Raw genomic sequence first — 16,521 nt, 5'->3', positions numbered from 1 at the left:
CTTTCAAGTACTTATCCAGTTCCCTTTTGAAGGCCATGATTGAATCTGCCTCCACCACCCCCTCGGGCAGTGCATTCCAGATCCTAAACACTCGCTGTGTAAAAACGTTTTTCCTCATGTCACCTTTGGTTCTTTTGCCAATCACCTTAAATCTATGCCTTCTGGTTCTTGACCCTTCCACCAATGGGAACAGTTTCTCTCTATCTACTCTGTCTGGACCCTTCATGATTTTGAATACCTCTATCAAATCTCCTCACAACTTTCTCTGTTCCAAGGAGAACAAGCCCAGCTTCTCCAGTCTATCCATGTAACTGAAGTCCCTCATCCCTGGAATCATTCTAGTAAATCTCTTCTGCATCCTCTCTGAGGCCTTCACATCTTTCCTGAAGTGCAGTGCCCAGAACTGGACACAATACTCCAGTTGTGGCTGAACCAGTGTTTTATGAAGGTTCAACATGACTTCCTTGCTTTTGTACTCTATGTCGCTATTTATAAAGCCCAGGACCCCGTTTGTTTTCTTAACCGCTTTCTCAACCTGCCCTGCCACCTTCAACGATTTGTGCACATATACCCCCAGATCTCTCTGTTCCTGTACCCTTTAGTTTATATTGCCTCTCTTCGTTCTTCCTAACGAAATGTATCACTTCGCACATTTCTGCGTTGAATTTCACCTGCCACCTGTCCGCCCATTCCACCAGCCTGTCCATGTCCTCTTGAAGTCTATCACTATCCTCCTCACTGTTCTTTACAGTTTTGTGTCATCTACAAATTTTGAAATTGTGCCCTGTACACCCAAGTCATTAATAAATATCAAGAAAAGCAGTGGTCCCAGCACTGACCCCTGGGGAACACCACTATACACCTCCCTCCAGTCCAAAAAACAACCGTTCACCACTACTCTCTGTTTCCTATTACTTAGCCAATTTTGTATCCATGCTGCCATTGGCCCCTTTATTCCATGGGCTTCAACACTAATGACAAGCCTATTATGTGGCACTTTATCAAACGCCTTTTGGAAGTCCATATTTTTTTTATTCGTTCATGGGATGTGGGCGTCGCTGGCGAGGCCAGCATTTATTGCCCATCCCTAATTGCCCTTGAGAAGGTGGTGGTGAGCCGCCTTCTTGAACCGCTGCAGTCCGTGTGGTGACGGTTCTCCCACAGTGCTGTTAGGAAGGGAGTTCCAGGATTTTGACCCAGCGACGATGAAGGAACGGCCGATATATTTCCAAGTCGGGATGGTGTGTGACTTGGAGGGGAACGTGCAGATGGTGTTGTTCCCTTGTGCCTGCTGCCCTTGTCCTTCTAGGTGATAGAGGTCGCGGGTTTGGGAGGTGCTGTCGAAGAAGCCTTGGCGAGTTGCCGCAGTGCATCCTGTGGATGGTACACACTGCAGCCACAGTACACCACATCGACTGCATTGCCCTCTTTGACCCTCTCTGTTACCTCATCAAAAAACTTAATCAAGAAACAAGATTTGCCTTTAACAAATCTGTGCTGGCTTTCCTTAATTAATCCACACTTGTCCAGGTGACTGTTAATTCTGTCCCGGATTATCGTTTCTAAAAGTTTCCCCACCACCGAGGTTAAACTGTAGTTGCTGGGTTTATCCTTACACCTTTTTTTGAACAGGAGTGTAACATTTACAATTCTCCAGTCCTCTGGCACCACCCCCGTATCTAAGGATGTTTGGAAGATTATGGCCAGAACCTCTGCAATTTCCATCCTTACTTCCCTCAGCAACCTGGGATGCATCCCATCCGGACCGGGTGACTTATCTACTTTAATTACAACTAGCCTTTCTTGCACTCCTCTATCAATTTTTAGCCCATCCAGTGTCTCAACTACCTCCTCTTACTGTGACTCTGGCAGCATCTTCTTCCTTGGTAAAGACAGATGCAAAGTACTCATTTAGTACCTCAGCCATGCCCTCTGCCTCCATGAGTAGATCTCCTTTTTGGTCCCTAATCGTTCCCTCCCACCTCTTACTACCCGTTTACTATTTATATGCCTATTGAAGACTTTTGGATTCCCTTTTGTGTTGGCTGCCAGTCTATTCCCATACTCTCTCTTTGCCCCTCTGAACTTTCTATATTCAGCCTGGTTCTCACTTGTATTATCAACCTGACATTTGTCATATGTCCCCTTTTTCTGCTTCATCTTACTCTCTATCTCTTTCATCACCCAGGGAGCTCTGGCTTTAGTTACCCTACCTTTCCCTCTCGTGGGAATGTACCTAGACTGTACCCGAACCATCTCCTCTTTAAAGGCTGCCTATTGTTTGATCACAGTTTTGCCTGCCAATCTTTGATTCCAGTTTACCTGGGCCAGATCCGTTCTCATCCCACTGAAACTGGCCCTCCTCCAATTGAGTATTTTTTCTCGAGATTGCTCCTTGTCCTTTTCCATAACTATTCTAAACCTTATCATATTATGATCACTGTTCCCTAAATGATCCCCCCCCCCACTGACACTTGCTCCACTTGACCCACCTCATTCCCCAGAACCAGATCCAGCAATGCCTCCTTCCTCGTTGGGTTGGAAACATACTGAACAAGAAAGTTCTCCTGAACACACTTCAGAAATTCCTCCCCCTCTCTGCCCTTTACACTATTACTTTCCCAGTCTATATTAGGATAGTTGAAGTCCCCCATTATCACAACACTATAGTTCTTGCACCTCTCTGCAATTTCCCTGCAAATTTGCTCCTCTATCTCCTTCCCACTAGTTGGTGGCCTATAGGATTCACCCAGTAGTGTAATGGCACCTCTATTGTTTCTTAACTCCAACCAAATAAATTCTGTCCTTGACCCTTTAAGGACATCCTCTCTCTCCAGCACTGCAATATTCTCCTTAATCAATACTGCCACCCCCCTCCTTTCTTTCCTTCCCTCTCTTTCCTGAACACCTTGTACCCAGGAATATTTAGTATCCAATCCTGCCTTATTGAGCCAGGTCTCCGTTATCGCCATGACATCATTTTCCCATGTGGCTATTTGTGCCTACAGTTCACCAACCTTATTTACCACACTTCGTGTGTTTACACACATGCACTGTAAACCAGTCTTAGACTTTCTTGTACTATCTTTTAGTCTGGCTCCATCTAATACTGTACTATTTCTTACTCTAGTGCTATCTGTCTCTCCCAGTCTTTTGTGCCCCTTGTTTCTCCTTTCCAATGCTACATCCTGGTGCCCATACCCCTGCCAAATTAGTTTAAACCCTCCCCCACAGCCCTAGTGAACCTCCCCGCGAGGATATTGGTCCCGGCCCTGTTGAGGTGCAACCCGTCCGGCCTGTACAGGTCCCACCTCCCCCAGAACTGGTCCCAATGCCCCACGAATCTAAAGCCCTCCCTCCTGCACCATCTCTCCAGCCACGCATTCATCTGCTCTATCCTCCTATTTCTATACTCACTGGAGCATGGCACCGGGAGTAATCCGGAGATTACTACCTTTGGGGTCCTGCTTATTAATCTCTTTCCTAGCTCCCTAACCTCTTCCTGCAGGACCTCATCCCTCTTTCTACCTATGTCATTGGTACCAATATGGACCACGACCTCTGGCTGTTCACCCTCCCCCTCCAGAATGTTCTGCAGCCGCTCAGTGGCATCCTTGATCCTGGCACCGGGGAGGCAACATATCATCCTGGAATCCCGTCTGCGGCCGCAGAAACGCCTGTCTGTTCCCCTAACTATAAAATCCCCTATTACTATTGCTCTCTTGACCTTTCTTCTCTCCCTCTCGTACAGCTGAGTCACCCACGTTGCTGTGGACTTGGCTCTGGCTGCATTCTGCAGAGGAACCCTCTCCCTCAGCAGTATTTGGTTAGAGAGCAAGATGCCCCAAGGGACTCATGCACTTCCTGCCTGGTCCTCCTTGTCTGTCTGGCGGTAACCCAGTCCCTCTCTGCCTGCACTCTCTTAAGCTGCGGGGTGACCACCTTCTGAAACGTGCTATCCACGTAGCTCTCGGCCTCGCGGATACACTGCAGTGACGCCAGCAGTTGCTCAAGCTCCGTATGACTAAAGTCTGTTCCGTATACTCAACTGTCCTGTGAACATCTTACTCAAAGTGTTGCCAGAACCATAGAAGGAAGAATTGTATTCCACCACAATCTGCAACCTCATGGCCCGGCATATTCCTCACTCTACCATTACCAACAAGCCAGGGGATCAACCCTGGTTCAATGAGGAGTGTAGAAGAGCATGTCAGGAGCAGCACCAGGCGTACCTAAAAATGAGGTGCCAACCTGGTGAAGCTACAACTCAGGACTACATGCATGCTAAACAGCGGAAGCAACATGCCACAGAAAGAGCTAAGCGATTCCACAGCCAACGGATCAGATCAAAGCTCTGCAGTCCTGCCACATCCAGTTCGCGAATGGTGCTGGATACTTAAACAAATAACGGCAGGAGGAGGCTCTGTAAACATCCCCATCAATGATGGCGGAGTCCAGCACGTGAGTGCAAAAGACAAGGCTGAAGCATTTGCAACCATCTTCAGCCAGAAGTGCCGAGTGGATGATCCATCTCGGCCTCCTCCCGATATCCCCATCATCACAGAAGCCAGTCTTCAGCCAATTCGATTCACTCCACATGATATCAAGAAATGGCTGAGTGCACTGGATACAGCAAAGGCTATGAGCCCCGACAACATCCCGGCTGTAGTGCTGAAGACTTGTGCTCTAGAACTAGCCGCGCCTCTAACCAAACTGTTCCAGTACAGCTACAACACTGGCATCTACCCGACAACGTGGAAAATTGCCCAGGTATGTCCTGTCCACAAAAGGAGGACAAATCCAATCCGGCCAATTACCGCCCCATCAGTCTACTCTCAATCATCAGCAAAGTGACGGAAGGTGTCGTCGACAGTGCTATCAAGCCAAACTAATGCAGTGTCTGGATCCAACGTCCTGTTACATGTTGGGTACATATCTGGTTGATGGAACCCAGGGGGTGGGGGTCGAGGGACTGTCACCAGCTGGGGAGAATGTTACCAGTGGGGTCCCACAGGGGGCTGCTTTGGGACCTCTTTTGTTTAATATCTTTATCAATGATCTGGAGCTCAGTCACAAGCACAGTGGCTAAATTTGAAAATGATACACAGCTAATGAAGGTGGTAGACTCCGAAGCTAAACAGGATAAGCTACAGGAGGATCTGAATATACTTGGGAATTGGGCAGACAGGTGGCAGATGGAATTCAATGTAGAGAAATGGAAGGGACTATTACTTAAACTGAAAGAAAATAATGTGCATAGAAAGTGTGAGAGAAACAGAGGCAGTGAGAGATAGGGACAGAGTGAGAGAGACAGAGACAGAGAAAGAGAATTGGACAGAGAGAGAGAGAGAGACAGAGAGAGAGAGACAGAGAGAGAGAGAGAGAGAGAGACACAGAGAGAGAGAGAGAGAGAGAGAGACAGAGAGAGAGAGACACACGCAGAGAGAGAGAGACAGAGAGTGAGAGAGACACAGAGAGAGAGAGAGAGACACAGAGAGAGAGAGAGAGAGAGAGAGAGAGAGAGAGAGAGACACACAGAGAGACAGAGACACAGTGAGAGACAGAGAATTGAGCAGAGACAAATTTGAGCTGATCAGAGAGAGCCAGCATGGATTTGTGAAGGGCAAATCACGTCTAACGAACCTAGCTAAATTTTTTGAGGAGGTAACCAACGTGATAGATAAGGGAATGTCTATGGATGTTATTTAAATAGACTTCTAGAAGGTTCCACATCAGACACTGTCATCAAAAAATGACAGCGCACGGAATTGGAGGCAACCTATTGGCTTGGACAGGGAATTGGTTAGGAAGTAGGAGACAGAGAGTGGGGATAAAGGGTATGGACTCAAATTGTCAGGATGTGACTAGTGGTGTCCCCCAGGATCTGTACTGGGCCACAGCTTTTCACTATATTTATAAATGACTTGGATATACGGCGCTCTATTCCTTCATCCCAGTTTGCTGATGACACTAAGTTAGGCGGCACAGTAAGTAGTGTAGATGGGAGCAGAAAGTTACAAAGGGTCATTGATAGATTAAATGAGTGGGCAAAACTGTGGCAGATGGAGTTCAATGTGGGAAAAGTGTGAGGTCATCCACTTTGGACCTAAGAAAGATAAATCAGAGTATTTTCTAAATGGCAAGAAGCCAGGGACTGTCGAGGAGCAGAGTGATTTAGGGGTCCAAGTACAGAAATCACTAAAATCAAGTGGACAGGAACAAAAAATAATTCAAATGTCTAGTGGAATGTTGGCCTTTATCTCGGGGGCTGGAATATCAAGGTGTGGAAGTTATGTTACAGTTTTTCACAGCTCTGGTTAGACCCCATCTGGAGAGACTGTGTTCAGTTCTGGGCACCGCACCTCAGGAAGGATATATTGGCCTTGGAGGAGGTGCAGCGCAGATTCACCAGATAACAAGGCTAAAATGGTTAAATTACGAGGACAGGTTGCATAGACTAGGTTTGTATTCTCTTGCGTATAGAAGATGAAGGGGTGATCTAATTGAGGTGTTTCAGATGATTAAAGGATTTGATCGGGTAGATAGAGAGAAACTATTGCCTCTGGTGGGGGAGTCCAGAACAAGGGGACATAACTTAAAATTAGAGCTCGGCCGTTCAGGGGTGATGTCAGGAAACACTTCTTCACGCAAAGGGGAGTGGAAATCTGGAACACTCCCCCCCCCAAAAAAGTTGTTGAGGCTGGGGGTCAATTGAAAATTTCAATACTGAGATTGCCAGATTTTCATTTGGCAAAGGTATTAAGGGTTATGAACCAAGGTGGGTAGTTGGAGTTAAGATACAGATCAGCCATGATTTAATAGAATGGCAGAACAGACTCGAGGGGCTGAATGGCCTACTCCTGTTTCTATGTTCCTCTGTCTGATCATTAATAGTCAGTATATATATGAGATAGATAGATAGATAGAGAGATAGATAGATAGATAGAGAGATAGATAGAGAGAGACGCGCGCGCGGCCCCTGTACCCTTCTTCACCCAGTGAGGATATCCTTACCACAAGGTCCTCCACCGATCCATTGCTGCTGATGACGAGCCCGTTGAGTTGGTCTTGGATCTGCTCAATGGTCTGGGGCAGATCCCGTGCTGGAATAAACCATTCATGCTCCTCTTCCTCCTCTAGCATCTCCTGAAAGCAGCGCTCGATGAACTCCTCCTCCCATAATTCTTCTACAATCTAGATGGGCCAAAGAAAAAGAGTCCTTACCAGTTGGGAAAATGCAATCCATTCTGAACCAAACCCAAGGTTCATATTTCAGCTGTAAACTTTAAATAAGCACAACTGAGCATTGGTCAGAGAAGTGTGTGACAGTTAGGTTAACAGAGTGGAGTGACAGATACCTAAGGGTGCTGATACACTGAACTGTTGGTGGAAAAGACAAGTGGAATTGCACTGGTTCCCAGTCCACCAACACCTCGATTTTAAAATTCCCATTCTTGTTTTCAAATCCCTCCATGGCCTCGCCCCTCCCTATCTCTGTAACCTCCTGCAGCCCTGCAACACTCAGAGATCTCTGCATTCCTCTAACTCTTGCGCATCCCCGATTTTCTTCATGCCACCATTGGTGACAATGCCTTCAGCTGCCGAGGCCCTAAGCTCTGGAATTCCCTCCCTAAACCTCTCTACCTCTCTCTCTCCTCCTTTAAGATGCACTTTAAAAACTACCTCTTTGACCAAGCATTTGGTCTCCTGTCCTAATATCTCCTTATGTGGCTCAGTGTCAAATTGTGTCTGATAATCGCTCCAGTGAAGCGCCCTGTGGATGTTTCACTACGTTAAAGGTGCTACATAAATGAAAGTTGTTGTTGTACTAAGGAACACTGAATACAGAAACAGGAAAGTGGTGAATTTGGGCAATACATCGATTGGACGACAATCAGAGTTCAGTTCTGGGCTCCCCATTGCAGGAAGGGTGTTAGGGTATTGGAAAGTGAAGAGTGACGATTCCCGAGAATAATACCTAGAATGAGAGGTAAGGGTTATAAAGAAAGGCTTACTTTTTTCAGTTGAACAGAGGTTTTCGAAATTCTGAAACACTTTGAGAGGGTAATCAGTGAGGGATTGTTCCCACTAGCTGATGAATCTTTAACTAGGGGCATAGACTGAGGGTCATCACCAGGGTAATGAAGGGGAAAGTTAGAAGGAATATTTTCACACCGAGGGTTTTTAGAACAGGGAACAATTCATCACAAGTGTCCATCGAGAGACTGTGACCATTGAATATGGAATTGGATCAGTGTGGTCACCACATAAGAACATAAGAACATAAGAAATTGGAGCAGGAGTAGGCCAATCGGCCCCTCGAGCCTGCTCCGCCATTCAATAAGATCATGGCTGATCTGATCCCAACCACAAATCTAAAGAACACAAGAAGTCGGAGCAGGACCCGGCCACATAGCCCCTGGGCCCTCTCCGCCACCCACAGGGCATTGACCGATCCGAACTCAGCTTCATGTCCAATTTCCTGCCCGCTCCCCATAACCCCTAAATTCCCTTTACTTCTAGGAAACTGTCTATTTCTGTTTTAAATTTATCGAATGATGTAGCTTCCACAGCTTCCTGGGGCAGCAAATTCCACAGACCTACCACCCTCTGAGTGAAGAAGTTTCTCCTCATCTCAGTTTTGAAAGAGCAGCCCCTTATTCTAAGATTATGCCCCCTAGTTCTAGTTTCACCCATCTTTGGGAACATCCTTACTGCATCCACCCGATCAAGACCCTTCACAATCTTATATGTTTCAATAAGATCGCCTCTCATTCTTCTGAACTCCAATGAGTAGAGTCCCAATCTACTCAACCTCTCCTCATATGTCCGCCCCCTCATCCCCGGGATTAACCGAGTGAACCTTCTTTGTACTGCCTCGAGAGCAAGTATGTCTTTTCTTAAGTATGGAGACCAAAACTGTATGCAGTATTCCAGGTGCGGTCTCACCAATACCTTATATAACTGCAGCAATACCTCCTTGTTTTTATATTCTATCCCCCTAGCAATAAAAGCCAACATTCCGTTGGCTTTCTTGATCACCTGCTGCACCTGCATACCAACTTTTTGATTTTCTTGCCCCAGATCCCTTTGTACTGCAGTACTTTCCAGTCTCTCGCCATTAAGAAAATAACTTGCTCTCTGATTTTTCCTGCCAAAGTGCATAACCTCACATTTTCCAATATTATATTGCATCTGCCAAATCTCCGCCCACTCACCCAGCCTGTCTATATCCCCTTGCAGGTTTTTTATGTCCTCCTCACTCTCTACTTTCCCTCCCATCTTTGTATCATCTGCAAATTTTGATATGTTGCACTCGGTCCCCTCCTCCAAATCGTTAATATAGATTGTAAAGAGTTGGGGACCCAGCACCGACCCCTGTGGAACACCACTGGTTACTGGTTGCCAGTCCGAAAATGAACCATTTATCCCAACTCTCTGCTTCCTGTTCGATAACCAATCCTCCACCCATGCCAGAATATTACCCCCAATCCCGTGATTTTTTATCTTAAGTAATAATCTTTTATGTGGCACCTTGTCGAATGCCTTCTGGAAGTCTAAATACACTATGTCCACTGGTTCCCCTTTATCCACCCTATACGTTATATCCTCGAAGAACTCAAGCAAATTTGTCAGACATGACTTCCCCTTCACAAAGCCATGCTGACTTTGTCCTATTAAATTATGCTTATCTAAATGTTCCGTTACTGTCTCCTTAATAATAGACTCCAAAATTTTACCCACCACAGATGTTAAGCTAACTGGCCTATAATTTTCAGCCTTCTGCCTGCTACCCTTTTTAAATAACGGTGTTACATTAGCAGTTTTCCAATCTGCCGGGACCTCTCCTGAGTCCAGGGAATTTTGGAAAACTATCACCAAAGCATCCACAATCCCTACTGCCACTTCCCTCAAGACCCTAGGATGGAAGCCATCAGGTCCAGGGGATTTATCCGCCTTGAGTCCCATTATTTTACTGAGTACCATCTCCTGAGTGATTTTAATCGTATTTAGCTCCTCCCCCCCGAGAGTCCCCTGTTTGTCCAGTGTTGGGATATTCTTAGTGTCCTCTACCGTAAAGACTGAAACAAAATATTTGTTCAGCATTTTTGCCATCTCCATGTTTCCCACCATTAATTTCCCGGTCTCATCCTCTAAGGGACCTATGTTTGCCTTAGCCACCCTTTTTCTTTTTATATAACTATAGAAACTCTTGCTATCTGTTTTTATATTTTTTGCTAATTTCTTTTCATAATCTAACTTCCCTTTCTTAATCAATCCTTTAGTTACTTTTTGCTGTCTTTTGAAGAATTCCCAATCTTCTATCCTCCCACTAAGTTTGGCTACCTTATATGTCCTTGTTTTTAGTCGGATACTATCCTTGATTTCTTTACTTAGCCACGGATGGCTGTCATTTCTTTTACACCCTTTTTTCCTCAGTGGAATATATTTATTTTGAAAGTTGTAAAATAACTCCCTAAATGAACACCACTGCTCATGTACCGTCTTACCCTTTAATCTATTTTCCCAGTCCACTTTAATCAATTCCGCTCTCATACCATCATAGTCTCCTTTATTCAAGCTCAGTACGCTTGTTTGAGAATCAACCTTCTCACCCTCTAATTGGATATGGAATTCAACCATGTTGTGGTCGCTCGTTCCAAGGGGATCCTTAACTAGGACATTATTAATTAATCCTGACTCATTACACAGGACCAGGATTATTCTATGGGGATCTGGATCACTGTCGCTTCAGTCAGAAGTTCGTGATTTCCAGCCCCAGTCCAGACATAAGCCCATAGGTTGTTAGTCATCAAGGGCAGTACCGAGGGAGCGCTGCACCGTCGGAGGGTCGGTACTGAGGGAGCGCTGCACCGCCGGAGGGTCGGTACTGAGGGAGCGCTGCACTGTCGGAGGGTCGGTACTGAGGGAGCGCTGCACTGTCGGAGAGTCGGTACTGAGGGAGGGCTGCACCGTCGGAGGGTCGGTACCGAGGGAGCGCTGCACCGTCGGAGGGTTGGTACCGAGGGAGCGCTGCACCGCCGGAGGGACAGTACCGAGGGAGCGCTGCACCGCCGGAGGGGCAGTACTGAGGGATCAGGGGAGGGGGACCTCGATTGTATCGGGGGAGGGGGACTTCCGAGGGTCAATACTGAGGTAGCGATGCACTGTTGGAGGGTCAGTACTGAGGGAGTGTTGCACTGTAGGAAGGTCAGTACTGAGGGAGCGCTGCACTGTAGGAAGGTCAGTACTGAGGGAGCGCTGCACTGTCGGAGGGTCAGTACTGAGGGAGCGCTGCACTGTCGGAGGGTCAGTACTGAGGGAGGGCTGCACTGTAGGAAGGCCAGTACTGAGGGAGGGCTGTACTCTAGGAAGTCCAATACTGAGGGAGGGCTGTACTGTAGGAAGGTCGGTACCGAGGGAGGGCTGCACCGTCGGAGGGTCGGTACTGAGGGAGCGCTGCACCGTCGGAGGGTCGGTACTGAGGGAGCACTGCACCGTCGGAGGGTCAGTACTGAGGGAGCGTTGCACCGTCGGAGGGGCAGTACTGAGGCAGTGCTGCACTGTTGGAGGGTCAGTACTGAGGGAGTGCTGCACTGTCAGAGGTGTTACCTTTCAAATGAAATGTTAAACCGAGGCCCCGTCTGCCCAGATCAGGGAGGTCCCCTGGAATCCTGGGCCAACTTTCCTTCATCAATTGCCATCATTAACACCAGATTAACAGAACACGAACCTCGCTCTGTGGAATGGCTGCCATGGTTGTTTATGAAACCACCGTTCAAAAAGTAATTGATTGGCTGTGAAGTGTTTTGGGATGTCCTGAGACCGGAAAGATGCTCTAGGAATTGATGAGGTAGCACAGTGCTGAACAGATGAACTATGTTCACCTGTAGCTGCAGAGGGAGCTGCTTTGTTTAACTTTCAGCCTCCACAACAGTGCATCTCACAGCTTCAACAGTTTTAGCCTCGCTTTACTCTGAACTATACTCACAGCAGCAAATAATATAACATAAGAAATCGAGTCTGTGCCGGCTCTATGCAAGAGCAATCCAGCTAGTCCCACTCCCCCGCCCTATCCCTGTAGCCCTGCAAATTTTTTCCCTTCAAGTACTTTATCCAATTCCCTCTTGAAGGCCACGATTGAATCTGCCTCCACCACCCCCTCAGGCAGATCCTGACCACTTGCTGTGTAATAAAGTTTTTCCTCATGTCGCCTTTGGTTCTTTTGCCAATCACCTTAAATCTATGCCCTCTGGTTCTTGGCCCTTCCACCAATGGGAACAGTTTCTCTCTATCTACTCTGTCTGGACCCTTCATGATTTTGAATACCTCTATCAAATCTCCTCTCAACCGTCTCTGTTCCAAGGAGAACAAGCCCAGCTTCTCCAGTCTATCCATGTAACTGAAGTCCCTCATCCCTGGAATCATTCCAGTAAATCTCTTCTGCGCCCTCAATCCTCCAGTTGTGGCCGAACCAGTGTTTTATAAAGGTTCATCATGACTTCCTTGCTTTTGTACTCGATGCCTCTATTTATAAAGCCCAGGATCCCGTATGCTTTTTTAACCGCTTTCTCAACCTGCCCTGTCACCTTCAATGATTTGTGCACACATACCACCAGATCTCTCTGTTCCTGCACCCGCTTTAGAATTGTGCCCTCCAGTTTATATTACCTCTCCTCATTCTTCTGACCAAAATGTATCACTTCACACTTCTCTGTGTTAAATTTCATCTGCCACGTGTCTGCCCATTCCACCAGCCTGTCTATATCATCTTGAAGTCTATCACTATTCTCCTCACTGTTTACTACACTTCCAAGTTTCGTGTCATTTTGAAATTGTACTCTGTACACCCAAGTCCAAGTCATTAAAAAATAACAAAAAAAGCAGTGGTCCCAGCACCGACCCCTGGGGAACACCACTGTACACCTCCCTCCTGTCTGAAAAATAACCGTTCACCACAACTCTCTGTTTCCTGTCACTTAGCCAATTTTGTATCCCTGCCACTGCCCCCTTTATTCCATGGGCTTCAACTTTGCTGACAAGTCTATTATGTGGCACTTTATCAAACGCCTTTTGAAAGTCCATATACATCACATGGACTGCATTGCCCTCATCGACCCTCTCTGTTACCTCATCAAAAAACTCTATCAGGTTTGTTAAACAAGATTTGCCTTTAACAAATCCGTGCTGGCTTTCCTTAATTAATCCACACTTGTCCAAGTGACTGTTAATTCTGTCTCAGATTATCGTTTCTAAAAGTTTCCCCACCACTGAGGTTAAACTGACTGGCCTGTAGTTGCTGGGTTTATCCTTACACCCTTTTTTGAACAAGGGTGTAACATTTGCAATTCTCCAGTCCTCTGGCATCATCCCCGTATCTAAGGATGTTTGGAAGATTATGGCCAGAACCTCCGCAATTTCCACCCTTACTTCCCTCAGCAACCTAGGATGCATCCCATCCGGACCGGGTGACTTATCTACTTTAATTACAGCTAGCCTTTCTAGTACCTCCTCTTTATCAATTTTTAGCCCATCCAGTATCTGAACTACCTCCTCTTACTGTGACTCTGGCAGCATCTTTTTCCTTGGCAGATGCAAAATGCTCATTTAGTACCTCAGCCATGCCCTCTGCCTCCATGCGTAGATCTCCTTTTTGGTCCCACCCCTCCTATTGTTACCCGTTTACTGTTTATATGCCTATTTGGATATGACTTTTGGATTCCCTTTTATGTTAGCCCCCAGTCTAGTCTCATACTTTGCCCCTCTTATTTCCATTTTCACTTCCTCTCTGAACTTTCTATATTCAGCTGGTTGCAGGAGTAGGCCATTCAGCCCCTCGAGCCTGCTCCGCCATTCAATCAGATCAAGGCTGATCTTCGACCTCAACTCCACTTTCCCGCCTGATCCCCATATTCCTTGATTCCCTTCGTGTCTAAAAAAAAACTAATCGCTCTCAGCCTTGAATATACACAATGACTGAGCATCCACAGCCCTTTGGAGTAGTGAATTCCAAAGGTTCACAATCCTCTGAGTGAAGAAATGTTTCCTCATCTCAGTCCTAAATGGCCGACTCCTTATCCTGAGACGATGTCCCCTGGTTCTAGACTCTCCAGCCAGGGGAAACAGTCTCTCAGCATCTACCCTGTCAAGCCGTCTAAGAATTTTACACGTTTCGATGAGATCACCTCTCATTCTTCTAAACTCCAGAGAGTATAGGCCCATTCTACTCAATCTCTCCTCATAGGACAACCCTCTCATCCCAGGAATTAATCTAATGAACCTGCGTTGCACCGCTTCTAAGGCAAGACCAAAACTGTACACAGTACTCCAGGTGTGATCTCACCAGAGCCCTATATAATTGCAGCAAGACCGCCTTACTCTTATACCCCAAGCCCTTTGCAATAAAGGCTAACGTAACATTTGCCTTCCTAATTGCTTGCTAACTTTCTGTGATTCGTGTAGCAGGATACCCAAATCCCTCTGATTAGCAACATTTCTTAATATCTCACCTTTTAAAAAAAAAATTTTGTTTTTCTATTCTTCCTACCAAAGTGAATAACCTCACATTTCCCCACATTATACTCCATCTGCCACCTTCTTGCCCACTCACTTAACCCGTCTATATCCCTTTGCAGACTTTGTGTCCTCCTCACAGCTTACTTTCCCACCTAGCTTTGTATCGTCAGCAAACTTGGGTACATTACACTCGGTCCCTTCTTCTAAGTCATTAATATAGATTGTAAATAGCTGAGGCCCAAGCACTGATCCTTGCGGCACCCGACTAGTTACAACCTGCCAACCTGAAAATGACCCGTTTATCCCTACTCTCTGTTTTCTGTCCGTTAACCAATCCTCTCTCCATGCTAATATATTACCCCCAACCCCATGAGTCCTTATCTTGTGTAACAACCTTTCCTGTGGCACCTTATCGAATGCCTTTTGAAAATCCAAATATACCATATCCACCGATTCCCCTTTATCTACCCTGCTAGATACATCCTCAAAAAACTCTCAGATTTGTCAAACATGATTTCCCTTTCATAAAACCATGTTGACTCTGCCTAATTATGTTATGATTTTCTAAATGCCCTGTTACCACTTCCTTAATAATGGATTCCAGCATTTTCCCGACGACTGATGTCAGGCTAACTGGCCTGTAGTTCCCTGTTTTCTCTCTCCCTCCTTTCTTGAATAGTGGGGTTACATTTGCTACCTTCCAATCCACTGGGACCGTTCTAGAATCTATGGAATTTTGGAAGATCACAATCAATGCATCCACTATCTCTGCAGCCACCTCTTTTAGAATCCTTGGAAGGAGGCCATCAGGTCCAGGGGATTTATCGGCTTTTAGTCCCATTAATTTCTCCAGTACTTTTTCTCTACTGATCTTAATTAGATCCTTGGTTCCCCACTATTTCTGGAATGATTTTTGTGTCTTCTACTGTGAAGACAGATACAAAATATTTGTTTAACGCATCTGCCATTTCCTGATTCCCCATTATAATTTCTCCTGTCTCAGCCTCTCAGGGACCAACGTTTACCTTTGTTACTCTCTTCCTTTTTATATACTTGTAGAAGCTCTTACAATCTGTTTTTATATTTCTTTCTACTCTCATATTCAATTTTCTCCATCTTTATCAATTTCTTGGTCATCCTTATGTTGATTTCTAAAATCCTCAGGCTTATTACTCTTTTTGGTAACATTGTAAGCCTCTTCTTTCAACCTTAACTTCTCTTGCTGGCCACGGTTGGATCACTTTTCCCGTGGAGTTTATATTTCTTAAGGGAAGGTATATTTGTTGAGAATTATTAATTATTTCTTTAAATGTTCACCAGTGCTTATCTACCATCAAATCCTCTCAACTAAACTGGAGCGAGACACCGGGGCGGGGGGTGGGAAGAGAGACAGAGAGAGACAGCAGGTGTCTCTCTAACTTGCTTCGGGCCTGATTTTGCAGGTGTGAAGGGAAAGTTGCGGAGAGCCTGACAACAGCTGACTAGACCCGAACATCACGTGGCCTTATACTGTGTACACACTGAGCACTGAAGAACACGGTGAGATACTGCGGAGTGCCGATCTCTCGTGACACTGCCCGGGGTAACCCAGGTGGCCCACAGAACCTTCATGTCTCGAGGACAGACATGGCACTGCTTTTCATGTTCTTACGCAGCAAATGCTGTCTCCACAATCAACAACGAGGCGAAGGGCCAACTAAGTGTTCTTTGGTGGTGTTTGTTGGTCAGGACATCAGGAGAACTCCCTGCTCTTTCCCCAGTAGTATCACAAGATCTTTAACACCCCCTGAACACAGGAATTAACAGACAGGATCGCTGCTAATACCCCCGAACACTGGAATTAACAGACAGGATCGCTGCTAATACCCCCCGAACACTGGAATTAACAGACAGGATCGCTGCTAACACCCCCTGAACACTGGAATTAACAGACAGGATCGCTGCTAACACCCCCCGAACACTGGAATTAACAGACAGGATCGCTGCTAATACCCCCGAACACTG

The 16,521-nt window shown here is 46.1% G+C and overlaps 1 protein-coding gene across 1 annotated transcript in view; it reads right to left on the bottom strand.

The window, feature by feature from the left end:
- The window catches only part of LOC137314973 (polyadenylate-binding protein-interacting protein 2-like), a 94,997-nt gene that overhangs the window by 23,376 nt on the left and 55,100 nt on the right, over positions 1 to 16,521 (bottom strand). Inside the window, exon 3 of the mRNA XM_067979929.1 lies at positions 7,015 to 7,194. Coding sequence (XP_067836030.1) covers positions 7,015 to 7,194 — 180 coding nt within the window. The remainder of the gene's footprint in view (positions 1 to 7,014; positions 7,195 to 16,521) is intronic.

Source organism: Heptranchias perlo, unplaced genomic scaffold (assembly GCF_035084215.1).
Source record: "Heptranchias perlo isolate sHepPer1 unplaced genomic scaffold, sHepPer1.hap1 HAP1_SCAFFOLD_527, whole genome shotgun sequence".
Lineage (NCBI taxonomy): Eukaryota > Metazoa > Chordata > Chondrichthyes > Hexanchiformes > Hexanchidae > Heptranchias > Heptranchias perlo.
This window is presented reverse-complemented; position numbering and strand designations above follow the sequence as displayed.